A 20,957-nucleotide genomic window follows, 5' to 3' on the forward strand; every position below is an offset into this window, starting at 1 on the left:
CGCAGAGAAAAGGGTGGAGTCAAAAAAGTGAGCAGTAGTTGGAAGTATATATGGCATAGAGGTAGTGTTTTAGAAGATTGAAAGTGTTAAAATATAAATGAGAAGGAGCCCAGAGAGAAGGAAAATTTGAACATACAAGAGAGAAGGGGAATAATTAAGGGAATATCAGTGGTGTTTGACAAGGCAAAATGGATGTGCATTCAGGGGACAATTGGTGCAATGAACTTTATACTGCGGGTGACCACATGTCCCAGTTTTCCCAGGACATTCTGACTTACACCTGTTGTCCTGGAATAATTATTAATAGAGTCCCTCTTTTACTTTCAAAAGTAGCCAGGCTTTGATGATAAGTTATTATATGATCACTGTACTTAGACAGGAAGAGGGAACTTCCTTCCTTGTAACAGGAAGAATGGAGAAAGGGATGTATTCCCGTAGAAAGGAATCAATGAGTTTGATGGATGGAATTTAAGAAACGCTCTGTTCTGATGGTCTCTTTCCTCTAGGAAGTAGAAAGTAAGATTATATTCTGAAAACACTTCTGTAAAGTAGGGGAGAGGGATGAGGAGAGTAGAAGGTTTTAAAATAGCTGTGGGGAATGGGAGAGATGACTCACAAGGGAAACCAGGATTCCTGGGTGACATCAAGTAGAGAACAGGACGTGAATATCGAGTGGTGTCAATTTGCCTCATTGCAGCATTTTTTCCCCAGCATTGCTCAGCAGTCCAGGTATACATTCAGAAAAAGTAGAAAGCTAAATCCAAAAGCAAGATACAAGCCTTGGAGTTTTTCCAGGTATGAAAATAGGGCAAAGGATTTGAGAAGATTTCCGGAGAATGGTCGAAGCAATGAATCACAGAATCTTTATGTATCAAATACACAAACCTAAGATTAAACACTTATCACTCCAGCATTTTGACAGACAAGATAAGATGAAAATCTTCCAACTATAAACATCCAGAAATGCTGGGTTAGTTGTATACCTCACAAGAATAAAATGTAAATCTCCAGAGGCCAGGAAATGAATAGGAATTTAAAAAACAGAGCAGTAAGCTCATGAGCTGGTTCTGCATTGTCCTGGAGGTAATAAGAGACGTGCCCACCTCTATAACCTAAAATATGGTTTTAAGACTCTTAAGGGACAGGAGGCAAAGTCTTGAGTCTCTGTGAAGTGCAGGTTAGCATTGAGGTCCTTGCATAAAGCTGAGAAGCACAGAGATGAAAAGATGGACCAGAAAAATTCCATCCATGGGCACAAAAAGACAACACAGAGGCTTTTCTGTCTCTATCTGAATTCTAGGTGTGAGGGAGGAAAAAAATAGGTCTTCTTATGAATGAATATGCAACACAAAAGACTGTATCTCACATAAGTTTGATATACTGCCAGCAAAGTCTGGGATTTACCAGCTGGAGAAATTAACAAAAAACAAAGAAAAATACATTAGGAAAAAGAAAGCCTGTTCTGATAAAAAAATAAACATAATTTTAAATGAAAAATATGATTACAATTAAAATTCGATGCATAAGTAATGGTCTATTAGAGATAAAGAGATAATTCATACATTAGAAGTCAGTTCTTCGGAATTTCAAATTCAGTGTGGAGAGACAGGAAAGATGAAATTATATTTAAGAAATAATTAAGGCTATGAACTACAGAAAGAGAAACTAGAGAAAATATAATAGACTGTACTCAAAATCATGACTGGGAACTTGCCAAAACTGATGAAAAACTTGTCAAGTACAAGAAGCATACCAAGTCCCGATCAGTAAAAATAAAAAGAAGATACATAAATTGTTTCACACCCAGATGCATCATAATGAATACTAACGACAAAATGGTGATCTTAAATTATTAAAGACAGATTACTTATAAAGGACAATAATTAGAATGACAGCAATAGAGAGGGTTTAGGGAAACCAGCACTTTCAGTTATTCCTATAATTTGGTGTAGCCCAGTGGAAGTCTTTTTGGGTATTTTGTTTTGTTTTTTAATAAAATCAAACTTTAAATTGTGTATAGACTTGTCTCAGTAATTTAACTTCTAATAATTTATCTAAAGAAAGTATTTACACAAATGTATGTTCAAGAATATCAAAAAGTGGGGCCGGCCTGGTTGGAGCTCTGTGCTCCTAACTCCTAAGGCTGCCAGTTCGATTCCCACATGGGCCAGTGGGCTCTCAACCACAAGTTTGCTGGTTCAACTCCTCGAGTCCCACAAGGGATGGTGGGCAGCGCCCCCTGCAACTAAGATTGAACACAGCACCTTGAGCTGAGCTGCCTCCCGGATGGCTCAGTTGGTTGGAGAGCATCCTCTCAACCACAAGGTTGCCGGTTGGACTCCCGCAAGGGATAGTGGGCTGCGCCCCCGCAACTAGAAAACGGCAACTGGACCTGGAGCTGAGCTGCGCCCTCCACAACTAAAGACTGAAAGGTCAGCAACTCGAAGCTGAACGGCACCCTCTACAACTAAGATTGAAAGGACAACAACTTGACTTGGAAAAAAGGCCTGGAAGTGCACACTGTTCCCCAATAAAGTCCTGTTCCCCTTCCCCAATACAATCTTTAAAAAAAAAAAAAAGAATATCAAAAAGTTATTTATAATAGTAAAAGAATTTTAAAGAATTTAAATTTGCATCAGTAGGGGACTAACAAAATATGTGATAAAATTCCATGTGGCCATTAAAAAAAATGAGATCAATCTGTACGTACTGACTTCTAAAATTATCCACCACATATGTGACTTGGGTCTATTTCCCATCCCTGAGCCTCAGTTTCCTTATCTCTAAAATAGGAGCAAAAAAACAGCACCTACCTGTTAGGTTGTTGCAATGATTACATGAATTAATATAGGCACAGTATAAACACAATATAATTATTTGCTGTTTTATTATTTATATATAAGTACTTACATAGTGCTTACCATGTACAAGGTAGAGTTCTACTTCTTTAGAAATATTAACTCATTGGAAATATTAATGTGTTCATTAGTGAAAAGTAGTTCAAGAACAGTGTTATGTCAACAAAAAGAAAAGGCATCCTAATGATTGGGAGAAGATTTTTACCAATGATACATCTGATAGGGAGTTAACATCCAAAATGTATAAAAAACTTATACAACTCAACACCAAAAAACCAGACAATTCAATTAACAAATAGACAGAGGACCTGAATAGACATTTCTCCAACGAGGACATATAGATGACCAACAGACATATGAAAAGATGTTCAATGTCACTAATCATCAGAGAAATGCAAATTAAAACCACAATGAGTTATCACATTTTGACAGCCTGTCAAAATGGCTATCATCAATAAATCAACAAACAAGTGTTGGCGAGGATGTGGAGAAAAGAGAACCCTCATGCACTGTTGGTGGGATTGCAAAGCGGTGCAGCCACTATGGAAAACAATTTGGAGTTTCCTCAAAAAATTAAAAATAGAACTACCTTATGACCCAGAAATTTCCACTCCTGGGTATTTATCCGAAGAAATACAAAGCACTAATTTAAAAAGATATATGGACCCCTGTGTTTACTGTAGTGCTATACACAATAGCCAACGTGTGGAAACAACCGAAATGCCCATCAGTAGATGACAGGATAAAGAAATTGTGGTACATTTATACAATTGAGTATTACTCTGCCATAAAAAGAATGAAATCTTACCATTTACAACAACATGAATGGCGCTAGAGGGTTATTATGCTAAATGAAATAAGTCAGACAGAGAAAGACAAATACCAAATGATTTTACTTACATGTAGAATCTTAAGAAACAAAATAAACAAAAAAGATTTTACTTACATGTAGAATCTTAAGAAACAAAAAAGATTTTACTTACATGTAGAATCTTAAGAAACAAAATAAACAAATAATCAAAGCACAAACAAACTCATAGATACAGAGAATTGATGGTTGCCAGATGGGAGAGGGGTTAGGAGGCTGGGTTCAAAAGGTTAAGGGATTAAGAAGTACAAATTGGTAGTTACAAAATAGTCACAGGGTTGTAAAGGATGGTATGGGGAATATAGTCGATAATATTGTAAAAACTATGTATGGTGTCAGATAGATACTAGACTTATCTGGGGGATCACTTGATACGTTATCTAAATATCTAACCACTACCCTGTACACCTGAAACTAATATAAAATGATATTGAATGTCAACTATAATTTTTTAAAAATAGTCATAGGGATATAAAGTACAGCATTGAAAATATAGTCAATAATATTGTAATAACTATGTACAGTGTCAGATAGGTAACAGACTTATTGGGATATCACTTTGTGAGGTATATAAATGTCTAATCACTATGTTGTTTTGTACGCCTGAAACTAATTTAAAAAATTGTAAAAATAAAAAGTTTACAGGAAAAATATAAACAAATAGTGTTATATATTATACATTAGAGTATATATACCAAATTGTTAATAGTCATCATCTCTGCATATGGAATTACACAGGGCTTAACTTCTAACATATACTTTATATTTTTGAGCTTTTTCAAAAGAGACCTTTATAATTAGGAAGAATTAATACATATATTTAGGCTTTGGAAAAAGTTGTTTTTTCCAAACATATCACTTTTGATAAAAGTGACATCAACTTTTCTGTTCACTATTTTGATATATATTTTTACTGTTCTGTTGTTCCATCCTGTTCTAGAACAACTGAGGGATAGGAAAAATTTGTCAAAGGCAATTAATCCCTATGTTGATTAGATATTCACAACATTTGGCTGTTGGCTGAAGAATTAAGGTTGAAGGTGAGGTCCTGGTGAACAGAATATGGAACATGCCACTTCCTTAGGGAAGGAACCAATCCATAAAAAAAGTAAGCTTGAGGCCTGCAAGAATAAGTAAGGGAGCCACCACGATGGAGGGGGAAGTGAAAAGATTCAGAGATCCAAAGCTGCTGGTGGGTTCTCTCCCCACGAGACTTGCCTTTCTCACTTATGGGCAGAAACCTGGAATTTATGATTTTATAGTGACTTAGAAGATCCAACACTAAAATTCAATTTGGATTCTGATTTCTCAGTGAACATTTTCTACACTTGGTTGGGTGTTATCATAAAGCAAAATAAAGGTAAGTTTCCATAGAAAAGTGAAGCACTACTAGGTGAGAATTATATAGGTATAGTGATTTGACACCGGCAGACAAGTCTCTGCGGTTTCCCAAATTCCATAGTCACCTGCAATGCAGAAAGGAGTTGATTTCACTACTCTGGAGGCTCTTTCTTTGAAAAGCTTAACCTCTGTGACAATGGGCTTTAGGAGCGGTTTCATGGCAGGATATAATGAGGGCCCAAGAAATCTATGTGTCATATTTTATAGATTCTAATTTTTAAAATATTTTAAAATATCAAAGTGGCATGCATCTCAGAGTCTTTGGTTTCTTACGATCACCATTGGCTAATGTTTGTTGTTGTTGTTTCTTTGTTGTGCATTTTAATATCTCTGAAACTGAGATTTGTCTCATTTGTCTTAAAGGCAATCAATCACACCTGGCTTGTGGCTTCTGCTTCTAGTAAGACCATTCCTTAGCTGTCTCCAAATGTGAGAATGAATATACAATGATAAAACAAAGATAAATCAACCATATTGGCTGATAAAGATTTCCTTATATTTAACTAGAAATATTCTTTCTGCTTGAGAGTATTTCTTTTAATTAGTTCCTCACAGAGATGAAAGCATGATGTTCAGTACCATGATTCCATGTAGTCTTTCCCCGGCTCCCCAACATTTATATTTGCTGCATATTAGCTTTGTTAGATTGAAAACAGAGACAGAGTGACTTTTCAGTGCCCTGTAGAAGGAATTCTCTTCTAAGTCAAGAGTCTTCTGTGTGTTTCTCCAATCTGCTTCATGTTCTGTTAGGTATGGTGTGTATCCAAAGAATGATCCATGTATCTTTACTGAAACAGTTTTCTCCTGAGTACTCTAAAGGACAGAAAGACAGACACAATGGCAGAGTGATAGGACAATGAAATGTCTTATCACACATTATGGACAGGCTGCCATCATGGAGGCTTTAGATGACCTCTGAAGTGTAAGATTCTCATTTTACTTTTGTTTTTGACCAGAGGGATATTCTCCCTTAAAAAATGTGCTTAATAAACACTATATCACAGAAATTAAATGCTTTTAATATGATAATGTAATTCTTCTTGTTTTATACCCAGAGGTCATTGTTACAAGCTTTTTAATCATTGGGAAAGATCCATTTAAAAATTTACAAATATATCATTTTTTTATATTTCCCTATATTCTCACATATTTCCCTTGTATTTCCTTTATATTCTTTGATTTACCTATTATGAGATGATTTATTTATTTGGAGCTGAGTGTGGATCTTACTACATTCAGAATCCTCCTTTGTGTATAGAAGCTGGTTGAGTGTAGAATACTTAAGATCCAAATTAAAATAGATGGATGTTGGAATGTATTGGGCTCCCTGTTGATTGCATTTGCTATTACTTTGTTTACCCTTGGAGCTTTAAGCCATTAGGAAAAGATTGGGCAAAAGTGAAGCTGGAACCAAGGGATGGTTTTCAGTCAGCAATACCAGTGGGAAGTGGTTGGCTGGCACCAGTACAAAGCTGCAAATGAAAGCCCTAGCAGCAGACAAAGAACAAGAACAGAGCCCTTTTAGGTAGAGTGTTATTGCAAGTTTCCCTAAGGTTTAAACAACTTCTCATTTGCATGGGGCCTCCAAAGCAGAAGCCTGTGTCAGCACTTGGGAGAGGCATTTTGGGGAGTGAGGATGGAAGGCCAGCCATTTGGCAAATTTAAGTGGCCTCTGTACATGAGTCTCCATCACTTGTCAGCACACTTGAGTATTGCCAGTCCATTGCTTGGCTGAAAGGCTTCACCACATACCCTTAGGGCTGACCAGGCATATCGGAGGCATTTTTTTTTTTTTAGAGAATGTGTGCAGACATATGCAGTATATAAGACAACAAGTAGAATTCCCAACGACCAAATCAAATTATTAAATATATATATATTATATATGCATTATATAATATATATACCATATATATTATGCAGGCAAATGTCAATAGATAAAGCGATAAGATCAGGACTGGTTTCAAAAATGCTAGATTTCTGGCTGCCTTCTTTCCTTAGTGTGTCCAGAGCAGTGTAAGTGATCATGTAATGTTTACACAACATTTGATTCACTTTTTCCTTTGTTTATGCTGCAGCTCTTAATATGACAAATGCCACAGAGAGAGGTATTTAACACCCCAATGTGTGCTGTGCTCTCAGTGATTGCAATTTTAATCAAATTTGCAGTGGTCCTGTTCCCGGCATCAGTTCTACTTTGTGATGCCACTAACAGGTTTGATTTGCTGTCATGAGTACACTGTGTATTTAAAAGCCAAACAAAAGAAAAAGACATAAACCTTTGATATCCTGGGGGGCAATCAAGGGGAAAATTAAATGTGCATGATGAATAGGATGCATGCTCTAAGAAAAGAGTTTGACCCATTTGTTCTGACTTAAGGGGATATTATGTTGCATTCTCATCTAAAGAGTTCTGTACTACTTTCAAGAAACAATGGTAAAGTGGTCCTTTGGTTGAAGAGTTGTCAGTAAAGATCTCTAAGGGAAAAAAAAAGTTATATAATGATTATAGCACTTAGATAATAGTTTAAATTAAAAAACAGTTAGGCCCTCTTTAACTACAGGTTTGCAGAAAAATGTGCTTCAAAGATTTGCCTTAAATCTTTTAAGATAATTGAATTGTTCAATATAATGTTGACATAGTGTTTGAAAGATGTTGTGAGCTGAAATTTGCATACTCTAATTGAAGTAAGATTTTATTTCACTTTTTATGTATTAAAATGAGTGCAAACATACATACACCAAAGAGGAAAAGTTCTTTCTCTTTGAGGCATTAATTCCTCCAACAAAGATTCGTTGAGTGATTTTCCAGGCACTATGCAAGACAGTGAAGGCCATGACTTCACTGGGCTTCATTTTGAAATGTAACTATTTTGAATCATGCAAAGATATCAGGGAAAGCTATTAGAACTCTATGGCGATATGGAATTTGAATAATATTGCATTCAGTTATTTCCTTCAGAAATCAAATATATGACTTTCAATTTTTAATTAATATATTCATTTCCATGAATACATACAAGTTTCCATGACTATACAAGGCATGCATATTCTAGAGGGAACTTAATGTACTGGCCAATAACATAGACTCTAGACTCTTGAGAAAATTGCTTGGGCTCCAGAGTCTAGAGCAAACAGCCTTAGTACAAATCCTGGCTCCACCACTTACTACCTGTGTAACTACAGGCAGTTCACTTAAGTCTCTTTGTGCCTCAATTTCCCCAGCTGTAAAGTGGGGTTAATAATACATTTGATCTCGTAAGTTGTAGGAAGATAAATTCAGCTAATGTACTTAAGGCTCTTACAAGAGTGCTTGGCACAGAGAAATCACTGAAATAATAGTTATCAATGTTAGTTCTAGGGCTAATGTAATTTCTATGCAACAAAAGCAATGATTTAAATACATGTGAAGACAATTGCAGCTCTTTATTCCATGTCTCATCTTTATCTTTGAGGTTAAAGCAATATAAAGTTGAAATGCAAAAACTAAATTTTTATTTCAAATAGAGTAGATTTTGATTCACTTTGGTCCTGTCAGAAGAGGAATCATCAACTTTAAATTGGATTGGGCCCTAAAAGTCATATAATTCAATCCCTTACTTTACAGATAAGGAAACTTGAGACCAGAAATTACTACTTTGCTCAAGTTAGCAAGGAGCTTGGCTGTCATGATTCCAAGGCCCAGATATCTTCCATTACCCCATTCTTGAGTCTTTGCTTTCACTATATTTATTCTGTGTAGATCAGTACTCTGAAGTGTTCACATGCTTTAGCATCAGATAAACCTGGGTGTTAATCCTGACTCTGCCACTTACTAGTTACTTGAGGTTGTGTCATTTACTTCACCTCTGCAAGTGTATTTCCTCGTTTGTGAAATGGGGGCAATGGCTCTTGGAACATAGGGTTCCTGAAATGGACCAAGAGAGCCTGTATCCAGTGTCTATGTGGTAGCTCTTTCATAAATATTGGCTGTTGTTGGTATTGTTGTCTGTTGTTTACATTGTTACAGAGCCGGATGATTCTACCCAGAGACTATTGCTAGTTAGGCTTCTCAAATTTCACAAACAGAATGTCAACATTACCAACTGCTCCTCTTGTTTCCAAAGAACATAAATCTACCCTCAATCAGCAATGCTTTGTACCTGCATTCTTGATACTTGTTAGAGATTATAACTTCGAGTTGGCCCCACTGTGACAAGTGATATAAGGCAGCTTATCTAAGAAGTTGTGTGAAGATGTACCTTTACTGGAAAACTAAAAGGGCTGTTTAGAGTCAACCTGTCCAAAGAAAAATAGTACAACGACATGCAAGTCCAGGCAACCTTAGTGCATATCCTGAGCCTACATCATATTCTACTCACTAGAAAAACATCTATTTGGCAAAAATCTTACTGAAAATAGTGATCATTCCATCATACACTGCTCTGGAGTAAATCTCAAGCGAGAAATTGCTTTAAAAATTTAGGGGGAAATGGTCTCTTCTGAGAAACTGGCATTTTGTTTTCCTTCTTATGGCGAGAAATGTTTATTTTCTTTTGCCTCATTCTTTTGTGCTACCTGGCTTGTATCTCAGAATCCAATTTGATGTGCAAGTTACACCAAACCAACCAGAAGTCTCCTTTTCCCTGATACTAACATGTTGTCATTTAATTTACTTTATTGTCACATCATTGATTAGACTCATTTCAAAACTTTTATGGAAAGAGATGGAAATCATGAAGCTGATGGATTAATGGAACTTTTCTTTCAAGGTAGTAGTTCTCAAACATCAGCGCAGATCTTATTATTAATAATAATGAGATCTAGGAGGCATTCCCCAGAGATTCAGATCTAATAGGTCTGTGGTAAGGCCTTTTAACAATTTCCCAAATAGCCCTGATGTAGGTAGTAGTCAGTCTATGGACCACACTTTGAGAAACACTGACGTATGGATTTCTACTTGGATTGTTTTTATTCCAGTTGAAGTTTGCAAATTTAAGGAGACAGCGTATCTACAATTAGTAGGAGAAGTGTTAGAGCAGCTTCAAATTTACTCATTTGTTGAGTGCCTACTGTACTCCATATAATGAGGTAATTCCTAAGGATACAAAGATAAATAAGACATGGTTTGTTTCTTGAAAAGTTTTCAAATATAGTGAAGAATATAGACATGTAAACAAGTAATTACAATAATTGAAGTTCAATATATTTGCAATGATAGAAGTTTGTAGGATACATACTCAGGAGGGGAAGAGATAGTAAGAGGTCACAGAAAGCTTCAGAGAGGTGAGGTCCAACAGGGTTTCGATTGATGAATAGAAACCAATTCATGGTACAGATCATATCCCAATGAAACATGGAAAAATGCAGATTTATCATGAAAACACAGGCTGGCAGTGCCTCATAACCAGGGAAAGAAAGGACTAGAGCATTTCTTATCTATTCATGGTGTTATAAAAACCAGAATGAGCTGTGATTTGACTCACAGGCTAACACTGAGAATACATTATACTCTATGGTATCTATTCTTGGACCTAATTTTTAAATGAGTATATATCTACCATCTTGTCTGCATAGGAACCTAGAGTTTGGAAGCCTATGGCCCTATTTGGGCACCTAGAATCCCATCTCAAAGGCCACGGAAATCCAATGCCATTTTAGACAACTGGGACCCTATGGTGTCACTTAAGATTAAGGTTTTGGCTCCTGTTTCTTTTCCCAGCTAAAACAAAATTAAAAGTTAAAGAAATTAAGATTAAATAATTTCTGGTTTGTAATAAACTTTAGCTTCTTTGACTGCTGTCAGAGCTCAGGTATCTTCCTTTTCATAAAAGTAAGTCAAACATGTTATTTAAAAGTAAACTAAGATTTTGATAAATATACCATGATTATATAAGATGTTAATATTAGAAGAAGTCGAATGAAGGGCACTGGAAACTCACTATGCTATCTTTGCAACTCTCCTGTAAATCTAAAATTATTTCAAAACAAAACTCCTTTAAAAGGGTAAACTAAGAAAGGCTTCTGTTTTGGCAATTCAGCAGGCTAGCGTCCTCTCCCGTTAAAATGAGAAAAAATGATTTGTTTTGAAAGAATTGATTTGTTTTAAGAAAAAAGTGAATCAGAACTGAAGTCCAACTTTTCTATGGGCTTATGGTTCAACTTCTAACATATTTTCAGAACCATTTTAACAAAAATATTTTTAATAGTTGCTCTATCGGTATCTGAGACTGAAATAAAAACAACTGAACTTCATGTGGCTCTTGTTGGAATTAGTTGGTAAACACTTCGTGCTCACAGTCACTATTCACCATCCCTATTTACAAGCTTGGAAAATCATCTCAAAGGCCACAGAGATGATTCCAACCCAAGCCACTTGAGAGAATCATAATGTCACAGTGACAGGCACGTCTTACTTTGAGAAGAGAGTGGCTGTTTGTGAGAGTGCTATGTATGTTTTCTAAGGCAGCGTGCATTCTGGTGGCTTCAGAGATGGAGCCACAGTGGATAAACCTCCTAAAGCATAACTCTGCTTCAAAGGGGACAGAAATGTAAACAGTGGCGGCACACCAGGATCCGGTATGTTTGCTTTAGCTACCAAGAACTCAGGAAAGAAAAACCAGGTATTGACTTTGGTTTATCATTATGAATATCAGGTTTTCTTTTAATGAATGGAAAGCAAAAAAAGAATCTGTTCAGAAACCAAGTCCCACACAGCCTCGATGGGATTAGTTTTCAACCACTCCTGAGCCAATTCTTTTTTTAAGTAAATAACAAAATCAATTAAAATGACCCTTTTTGTTCTTTATAATGCTTGTCTTCTAACAGGCATCTCTGACTCAATAACTTCTAAAATAGAATGCTAGATGAAACAAATGTAGCCTATTTATGAACAGATTCAAATAATCAGGTATTGGTCGGCATCCATGTTTTAAAAACAAGGTCTAAAGAGTAGATTTCTCTTTCTCCAGAGTGATTCCTCTCTTTTCAGATCATTGAGCAATGGATATCAGCACATGCTTTTAACACCCAGAAAAAGGGTACTCAACATGATCAATATCTGGAATGTAGCCAGCTAAGAGAGATTAAAATTTAAAAATACAATAAAATTTAAACACCCTTTTTAAAAAGTCAGCTGGAGGAACAATTTTCATGAGTCAGAAGGATACTCTAGAGATAGAAATAGCTGAGAGAGAGAGAGAGAGAGAGAGAGAGAGAGAGAGAGAGAGAGAGAGAGAGAGAGAGAGCTAGGATACCTGGCTTCAAAATTAGCCTTTAATACTTTCTAGTTGTGTGTTAGTTGCTATATTAATTAACTGCTTTGTATAAATCATTTCATTTTATCGTCTCCACAATTCTATGAGTTGGGAGCTGGTATCTACATTTTCTGCATGAAGAAACTCAAGTTTAGAGAAACTGAACAGTAGCCCAAATCAAACAGCTCGTAAGCAGTAAAGATTCAAACCCAGATCTGCCTGCCTGGATTGTTGTAAGGGTATTGTGTATAACTGCAAAGAAACGACCCTACTAACACAATTTTGATTTCCCAGTTTCTGAGAATGTCCTTATAAAAAGCCCTCACATGGTGTTTTTAGAGTACCAGATGGTCAGGGATTTATTTAAGAGATTGACTATGAAGACAATGATAAACAATGCCATTTCATGAAGAGCAAAGAATGTGCTACGTCAGCCTCTGTGCTACTTCAACTCTAGGTGGCTAAATTCCTACTATCTTCTTGGCACGCTTCACTCTTGCAGTCGAAAGAATGGAAACTATCCCACATGTCAGCCTGTTTTCTCTTCGGTTTTGTTTCTTTTTCTCCACAAGGTCTACATGACCAGTATATTTTTACTAAATGTATTCCTTTTATTTCTACCAGGGAAACTTGATGGCTTTCCCTCCTCCCATATAACAACACATTTCCCCCACTAAATTCCTTTGCCAATCAATTAACACAGTGATTTGAGTAGGAAAGATGTATTTTACCTTTCCTAGAATCAAATCATACACACACACACACACACACACACACACACACACACTCATGTTCAACATTGGGGAGATAGACCTTAATTAATAGCTAGTATAAAAATGAATACTGGTTATGCATGATTTGCAATGACCCGACTATATTATTATATGACTACAAATAAAAACTTATGCAAATTTATATTCACGGAAATAGAGAATTTAGAAAGAGTCTTTTATTCTTTGTATGAGATCGTACGTGTATGCTAGTTTCAGTTCCAGGTAAGTAAAAGGGGTAAGTAAGGGGTTCATACGTGAGCAAACAGGATGGTGAACTGAGGCTAGCAAGCTTGGAAAAATAAATATATTTGATGGATTTTTTCCCACCAGTGGATAGAAGTAGAAACTAGGTCTTATGGGTGACCTAGAGTGTAAGGAAACCAGTTTGGGTTTGATTTAGAGCATATTCTTTTCTTAAACAGAGCTGTTTAAAATGGGTTGCTATGATAGTATTAAGTTCCTCATAAATCAAAGTATTCAAGAAAATGATGGATATACTATTTAACTTGGATGTTGACTGTCTCAGATTATTCAAAAAAGAGAAGTCTCTGATTCTCTATTATAAATATCCTACTGAACAATCCCAAGAATGCAGAGAAGGAAAATTCATCATTAATTTCTCTCTCTTTTTTAAAGAGATTGTACTGGATTTTACGGGAGAAAAACAAAAAAACAACAACAGAAGTAAAGTATGATATGCTGCTGCCTTCCCAACTCCACCCCCACCCCAAAGTAGATTACAAATCCATTTGAAAGACAAGATCGTGGATTCATTACACATAAAGCAGTTAAATGAGAATTTAGCAATTAAATGGGAATAAAGACCATGAAGCAGAAAATTTAAAAATTGATAAGTGGTAAAACAATAAATTCAGAAGTCAAGAGGGATCACAGTCTAGGCAAGCAAGATATATGGAAAAACCAGGACTACAGTTTGACCTGGGAATGACAATCTCATACACTGAATGCGTGTGCTCAAGCTTAAATAGATTTTGCAGATTATGCTTGCATTATTGTCTCTAATTTAAAGTAACCTCAGTTGTGTGTGAATGTGTATACATATGTGTGCATATTAATACATAAATACATATAAATATATATGTATAAAGATTTATATTTGCATTTGTGCATGGAGAGACATTTTTAAGAGTCTGTGTATGAAAATATAATTTCTGGTAAAACTAAGCCTCATCTGAGGACAAGGGCAAATCTTAGACACTCTTTTAGTTCTTGAGTTCGTTCTATATATCTGCAGTGAAGGAAATGGCTGCATTCCTTCAAAACTTTGCACTGCTTCCAATTCCAAACAAACCAAGCAAAAGGAACAATAGCCACAATAACAACAAAATGAAAACTAGCAAAGGAAAATCAGCATTATCCTCAGAGTATACACTGAGTACAGCCTAGGAAAAGATTCCTGGAGCAAAACTGAAAGGAGACTCAGAATTTTCCTGCACTTGTTCCAGAACCTTAGCAAGAGTAGTGGAAGAGCAGTAAAATGAGGAGTGAATCTGATTTTCAAAACTTACGGAGGCCCTTCAACATTAGTAGAATAAAATTTTGGAGCTATAGCAGCTAGGGAATAAGATACTTCCTGTACGAGTTCCATGCCCATCTTAGCTGCTTGTAAATAGTTACTTTGCTGGCGAAAAAAAAAATAGTATATTTTCCAAGCTGGGAAATAATAAGCACAATTGTGCTGAGGTACTAGAAAGACATGCCAGCCCAAAGGTATTCAAGTGCAATTTTTCAGGCCTAATCTGGTCCAACCATGGACCTTCATTTATTTCTTCTGATTAAGGTCTGTGTTAAAAACAGGGGATCTCTGTAGTTTTTCAAATGTCCAGTTGACCAGTTTTAAGTACAGGAAAAACTCATATTTATCCAATACTTATGCTTTACCAGATTCTGTTAGGGATGGTGTAAAAAAACAATTGTTTTGTTTAGAGCTACATTCGACAGATAACCTCTACATCTACTTTTAACCATAAATGTATTTAATTTAGAAGTGTCCAAACCTATAGGAAAGTTTTATACATTTATTTATGCCCAATTTTTGAGGGCATGCCCAGAAGCAAGATCTCAATGCAATGAGAAAATGCTCCAAAGAATGGCAGTTTTGCAGCTTATTTTATACATTAAAATTGAAGGAGAAAACATAAGGAAGGATGGTACAGGAAATCCTTTGGTGATAAATTAAGGAGATGGGAGAAAGCAAAGTGAGGAAATCTCTTGGATTAGATAAAAAGCAAAATGGAGATTCACATACTTCTTTTACACTGGTGGGTGCAGGATAGTTAATAATTAGAGATGGTATGCTGGGAACAAGATAGCAACGAGGGGTTCTGTGCTCTGTGCTCTGGTGCCTGTGATTGTGCCCTGAGAAGTCTAGAAAAGAAAATTACTCTGACATTTCAAAGGTATGTCATCCTATATTCATAAGAACAGTGCACAGGGCTCACGTAAGGTCAAGATTGGTCTTTGCTAAGGAAGCTATAAGCCTGGGACCTGACTACCCATCCAGTGGAATTTATGATCAGACCATCCTATGTGGTTCCTTTCCATCACTGAACTTGTCAGGCCTGCCATGTGTCCCCCTGAGCATGTCAGGTTTATTACATAACCCCTCTTTGGTTCACAGAAGTTTTAAGTAGTCTTTGACTTTAATACTTAAAATAAGAACGTGCCACTGACTTTGTTGGTGGAAGTAGGAAAAGTCCAGACAGAGTAAAGTCTAAATGGGAAATTATAATCCACTTAAATTGAAGGGGGTTGGCTGTTAAATGTAAAAATGAGGACTTCTCACTATGATGCTAAGTAGAACAGATAATTTGAGGCTCTAAAAATTTCTGACCTTGCACCTGCAACAAATCTGTGAGTCTCAGATTCCTTGTCTGGAAAATGGGCTGAATAATATAAATTATGCACAATCACAGGGATATGGCCAGGGTAAAATGAGATAATGTATAATGTATGAAAATATCCATAATCTGTGAAGAACTATGCAAATATATTCTTACCATTAAATGTAGTTAACAATACCATTGCTGTTTTATACTTCTAAACACATGTTGCAATTAGCTTTTCACTAGTTCAAAGAACTAGTCTAAATTGCTATGAACAAATAAACCTTCCCAGAAAGAAAAATAGAACTCCATGCGGGATCTACATCTGACATGCTTATAGTAAACACTTTGGAACAATTAATTGTCTCTTTTCCAGGTTTTTTTTTTTAATTTATAAATTCTTAATTCTGTATGCCCCATTTAGACATTTTTACATTTTTTCTTTATCGCTTGCTTCACTGGTAGTTTCCTAGAAGATAATGATCTGCTCCTCTCTGCTCTCTGAGCAGAGGAGAGAATGTTGGTGACAGGCTCTGCTCTGCAGAAAACCCCTAATCCTCTGTTTACCACAACATGAGGCTATTGCCATAGAAATGATAGCTGAGATCCCAGATTCAACATCACTGACTTCACAGCAGGGCCTTGTAAGAAGCAAAGCCAAGTTAACAAGGGGAAACACAATTTGTAAGAATAGTAGGCAGTCTGTTGCCTTGAAAGAAAGGGTAATTGTCAGCATTAAAATAAAAATGCATGAATAACTCTGTTGTTGGGTATGCTGTAGTTTATTTTCTGTGTAGCACTATCTGACTAAAAGTAATAATTTGAAATTTTATTTCATTTAATAGTTTGCTTTTAAAAGGCCAGCAGTTTCTCTTGATTGCATTTGTTTCTTATTGAAATAAGGAATAAGCAGATTTAATTAATCTTGTTGCACAATTGATATTTCTGTGGTCCAAGATTTCCCTTTTCATGATGTGTTGTTTTTGTTTGTGTGTCTATTGTATTTGTTTGTTTTGTCTTGTTTCTATTAATAGAAGAAAGTGAACCTGAGCAAGATAATAAAGGTATTTTTTTTTCTTTCTGCACTGTTTCTTTTTAAATGTGTGGTTCTATTCATTGATTATTTCTGCTGACTTTATAAACAGCTCTAAGTGCCATTATTTTGTTAGAAAATAACAAATGATGTTAACATGGTGAATATTAAATCAGCATTTAACAGCATTATTAGATAAGCTGCTTTATTACATACTTATTGACCATTTACTTCTATTAAAAAAAGATTGAGTCAACATAATGTTTAAACTTAGTTTGCCAAATTCTGAAAATGCAAACAAAGTGAAATGACACAAGTCAGTATGAGAATATAAATCTCACACAGATTGGAAAAGAAAGTTACACTTTGACCACTTTGACTAAAAGCCTTTTTTTCTCTTTGTCTTTCTTTTTTTTTTTTTTTTTTTTTTTTTTTTTTTGATGGGAGAGAATGTTACAATTTTGGAGAAATGTAAAAATGTCAAGGTGCCAGATTCGGTTATTATTATTACTTCAAGAGGACAATTATTACGTACTTACTCCAAACCAAACCAAACCAAACCAAAGCAATCAAACTTAAATTAATTTTAATTGTACACAGTTATATATATTATATATATATAATATATACATATTAAAAAATGTTTAGAGGAGAGTGGCTAGAAATTGAGTTTGTTTGGGAAAAACCCTACTGTAGAATAAGAGTTTTCCTTCCAAGAAAGCACCTTCCATCCTAATTCAGACTCAAATTTTGTGCTGTTCTAACCTAAACTTTTTTATTTTTTGAATGAAACTCACAAGCCCTCATATAATATAGTTTGGCTCCAGGTATAAACCTTAGGTTGGTATTATTTGAAACAGCACCTCCTTTATCTTAGCAACTCAAATAAGGTATTTGAGAGGTTTCCCTATTTCTAAATAACAGGCTGCTTACAACTAAATTTAGATAAAATCCCTTCACTTGCTCCTGTGTAATTATTTCTTAGTTTACTTTAGTTTTTGTTTGTGTTTGTTTTCAATTTACTCCTATCAATCATTGCTGGCTTAAATCAAGTAACCTTAAAAACCTCTTTAAGAGAAACTAGAAAATAATAAAGAACACGAGGAAATAAAATCCATGTGAGCTCATTGTGTCCTTTGAAATTATTGCTCAGAAACAGAATTTACAAAAGGCTTAGGTATTCCTGTGGTCTTATTCCCTTACCAAGAAAAGAGACGTAATGCATCGCAAGCCAAACTGCTCATTAATTTCAGGACTTAATTTGGATCTGTTGCCCATTAGGCTTTCCGTTACACACTATTGCAATTTCAGAGTGAATAATGGCTCTATCTCCTTATCACAAATTCAGATTACCCCTTAAAGTGATAATCAATAATAAAACTTATTGTGCTATTGAAAGTGTTTTGAAAAATGAAGCAAGAGAGAATACAATATGGTTATTATAAAAGGCTTTGGAATCACTGGCTGCTTAAGCCTAATTTTGAAGGTAAGATTCTCAATCTGCAGTTAGCACTGTTAACTTTTCCAAAAGAAATTAAAGATCCAAACTCATGAATACCATGAGAGAAAGCCCATGGATAGATTGCGCTTGTCTATTTTGTACGTTGGAGATGAACAATGGGAAAGCAAGTGGGAAAGAGCTCATGCCGAATTGGATAATGGTGGATAAGACTATCTATTGAAGGAAGATTCGATCACTTTTTTCTTTAAAAATCCATATAAAAACATTTGTAAACAATGAAACAATATGGAATCAATAATAGACAAGTACTTCCTTATTACATAAAGGAAAAAAAACAGTTGGAAACATTTTCCAAATTACTAAGTAACATCATACCCCTTCTATGAAGAAGCTTGTTTATGTAACAGAAATACTTCTATATAGTCTTTCATGCAAATAAAATGCAAGTAGGGATATTCGATGGACATTTTACTTGATATGAAACATATCACATTACTTTTACAATTGATGACCCAGAATGTATTTTTAGTTTGTGGCTACCACTAAAAGAATGGGGATTTATTATTGAATTATGTCTAAGTTTGTTATTACAGGTGCATTATTATCCATGGAGGTTAGTCTGGCATTTTTTTTTAATTGCAACTGGCTTTATTGTTTTCAATGCTTGATAAATGTGGTGGAATTTCTTTCACCAAGCCTTCATCTTTTATGCTTGGAACTGGCAACAAATACAAATGGGTATAAAAATATCAGCTTTACTGCTGATAAAAATGGATTGAAAAATAAAGCTTTCTATTCCTTCATCCAAGAATTAGACTAACATAACTTCTGTTTTCTTATCCTACTCAGCCCCTTCCACCTTTCACCTCGGGTTGTAGGACAGAGAAGCCCTGAACTGGGGAACTTACTTATTGCACACTAACCTAATACCCTTCTTGTTTGAAGGGTAACTAGGAGAATGATGGCCCAGAGAGGGCTGCAAGTCCCTTTCCCCAACCTCACCAATCAGAGGAGTCATTCATTCATTCATTCATTCTTCATTCCTCATTCAACAAATATTTATGAATGCCTACTCTGTGCTATGTAGGATTCTGGATCTATCTATCTATCTATCTATCTATCTATCTATCTATCTATCTATCTATCTATCTTTCCTACCTACCTATCTACCTACCTACCTACCTACATACCTATCTACCTACCTACCTACCTATATACCTATCTACCTGTGTACCTATCAATCAGCCGGTGTTAACGAACAAAACAAGCTCTACCCTTGTGATGCTTACATTTCAAGGAAAGAGATAGCCAAAAAACAAACAAACAAATCAATGGTTAAGACAGGATGCTATGACAAAACATAAACAAGGATAAGGTGATGGGTCAGAAAGCATTATGTTAAGGAGACATTTGAGTTGAAACCCAAAAGACATTTGCAGCCTTCTTTGAGGGAGGGAAACTGGCAGGAAGGGTGGAAGCTATGTTTCAGTACTGAAAAAATGAGGCAAGTTTCTATTTTATCCTTTGGCAAGTATGTGGGAGTGGAGGAGAGACCAGCTTCCCTTTTTACTCCTGGCTTTTTTTCCCCTCTTAACTAACTGGTCTTAACAATAAAAACCATGATCAGCTAAGGGTATATCTGTCCCCTTGGAGGAGGAGACCAGCAGTTTGTCAGCACACTCTCATGAAGTATGCTGACACACTCACATTCATGAAGCCACCTGCAATGCCAATAGTGTTCCATTATGTACCCTTCTGTGCTCCACTGGACCTCCCAGAAGGTTTTGGGACGGAGCAGTACATTAATTAATTCTAAGACCACATTGAATTCCAGAATGATAACTGACTCTGTTTTATTTACCGTCTCACATTTTGCTTAGTTGTGTTGTGCAATATGTATGGATCATCATAAGAGGTTTTGCAGTGAACCCAAATGATATTCTAGCCAAAAGGAAAAAAAAAAAAAGCTGTAAATTACAACAAAATAAACCCTCCCTTATTATTAAATTTCCAGGAAGAATTTAAAGTTCCCAAATGAAAACTCTTGCATTTATAAATCAAAGGGGGGAAAAATCTAGATTTCATTCTTTCCTAATTTCTTATCCCTCTCACTTTCTTCAGCCAGAGGCTCTCATTCAGGTTCAGGGAAACAGTCAGTGCTATCTTCAGTGGCTGATGTCTACAGTTTTATAGCACCTGTGGGATTGAAATAATCCCACTCCCAGTCTCTCTAGGATCCTGCTTTTTAAAGATTCTCAGAGGCAATGGGACCCATAAAATGATCATTTTAGTAGTCTCACGCTCTAAAAATTTAGGACACACAAGTATAACCCCAAAACCCACAAGAGTTGTTTCAACCAAATAATGAAGGTGGACTCAATTATGGTGCACAATCTAGGTATCCATTATTGTTGCCAGAAAACATTAGAATAGATGAGATAACCTGGGTTCTCCCGTACTAGGATGACAGTCAGTCTGTGT

At 35.7% G+C, this 20,957-nt stretch overlaps 1 protein-coding gene across 6 annotated transcripts in view; it reads left to right on the forward strand.

The window, feature by feature from the left end:
* MUSK (muscle associated receptor tyrosine kinase) overlaps positions 1-20,957 on the forward strand; it is a gene marked incomplete at its 5' end in the record, with an annotated part of 85,692 nt that overhangs the window by 18,836 nt on the left and 45,899 nt on the right. For 3 of the 6 annotated variants that reach the window (XM_081065956.1, XM_081065957.1, XM_081065960.1), the window contains one exon: positions 17,016-17,045. The exons of the other annotated variants lie outside the window; for them this stretch is intronic. In XM_081065956.1, the coding sequence (XP_080922082.1) occupies positions 17,016-17,045 (30 nt within the window). The remainder of the gene's footprint in view (positions 1-17,015; positions 17,046-20,957) is intronic. 6 annotated transcript variants of the gene reach the window in all.

This window comes from Rhinolophus hipposideros (assembly GCF_964194185.1).
Source record: "Rhinolophus hipposideros genome assembly, chromosome: 11".
Lineage (NCBI taxonomy): Eukaryota > Metazoa > Chordata > Mammalia > Chiroptera > Rhinolophidae > Rhinolophus > Rhinolophus hipposideros.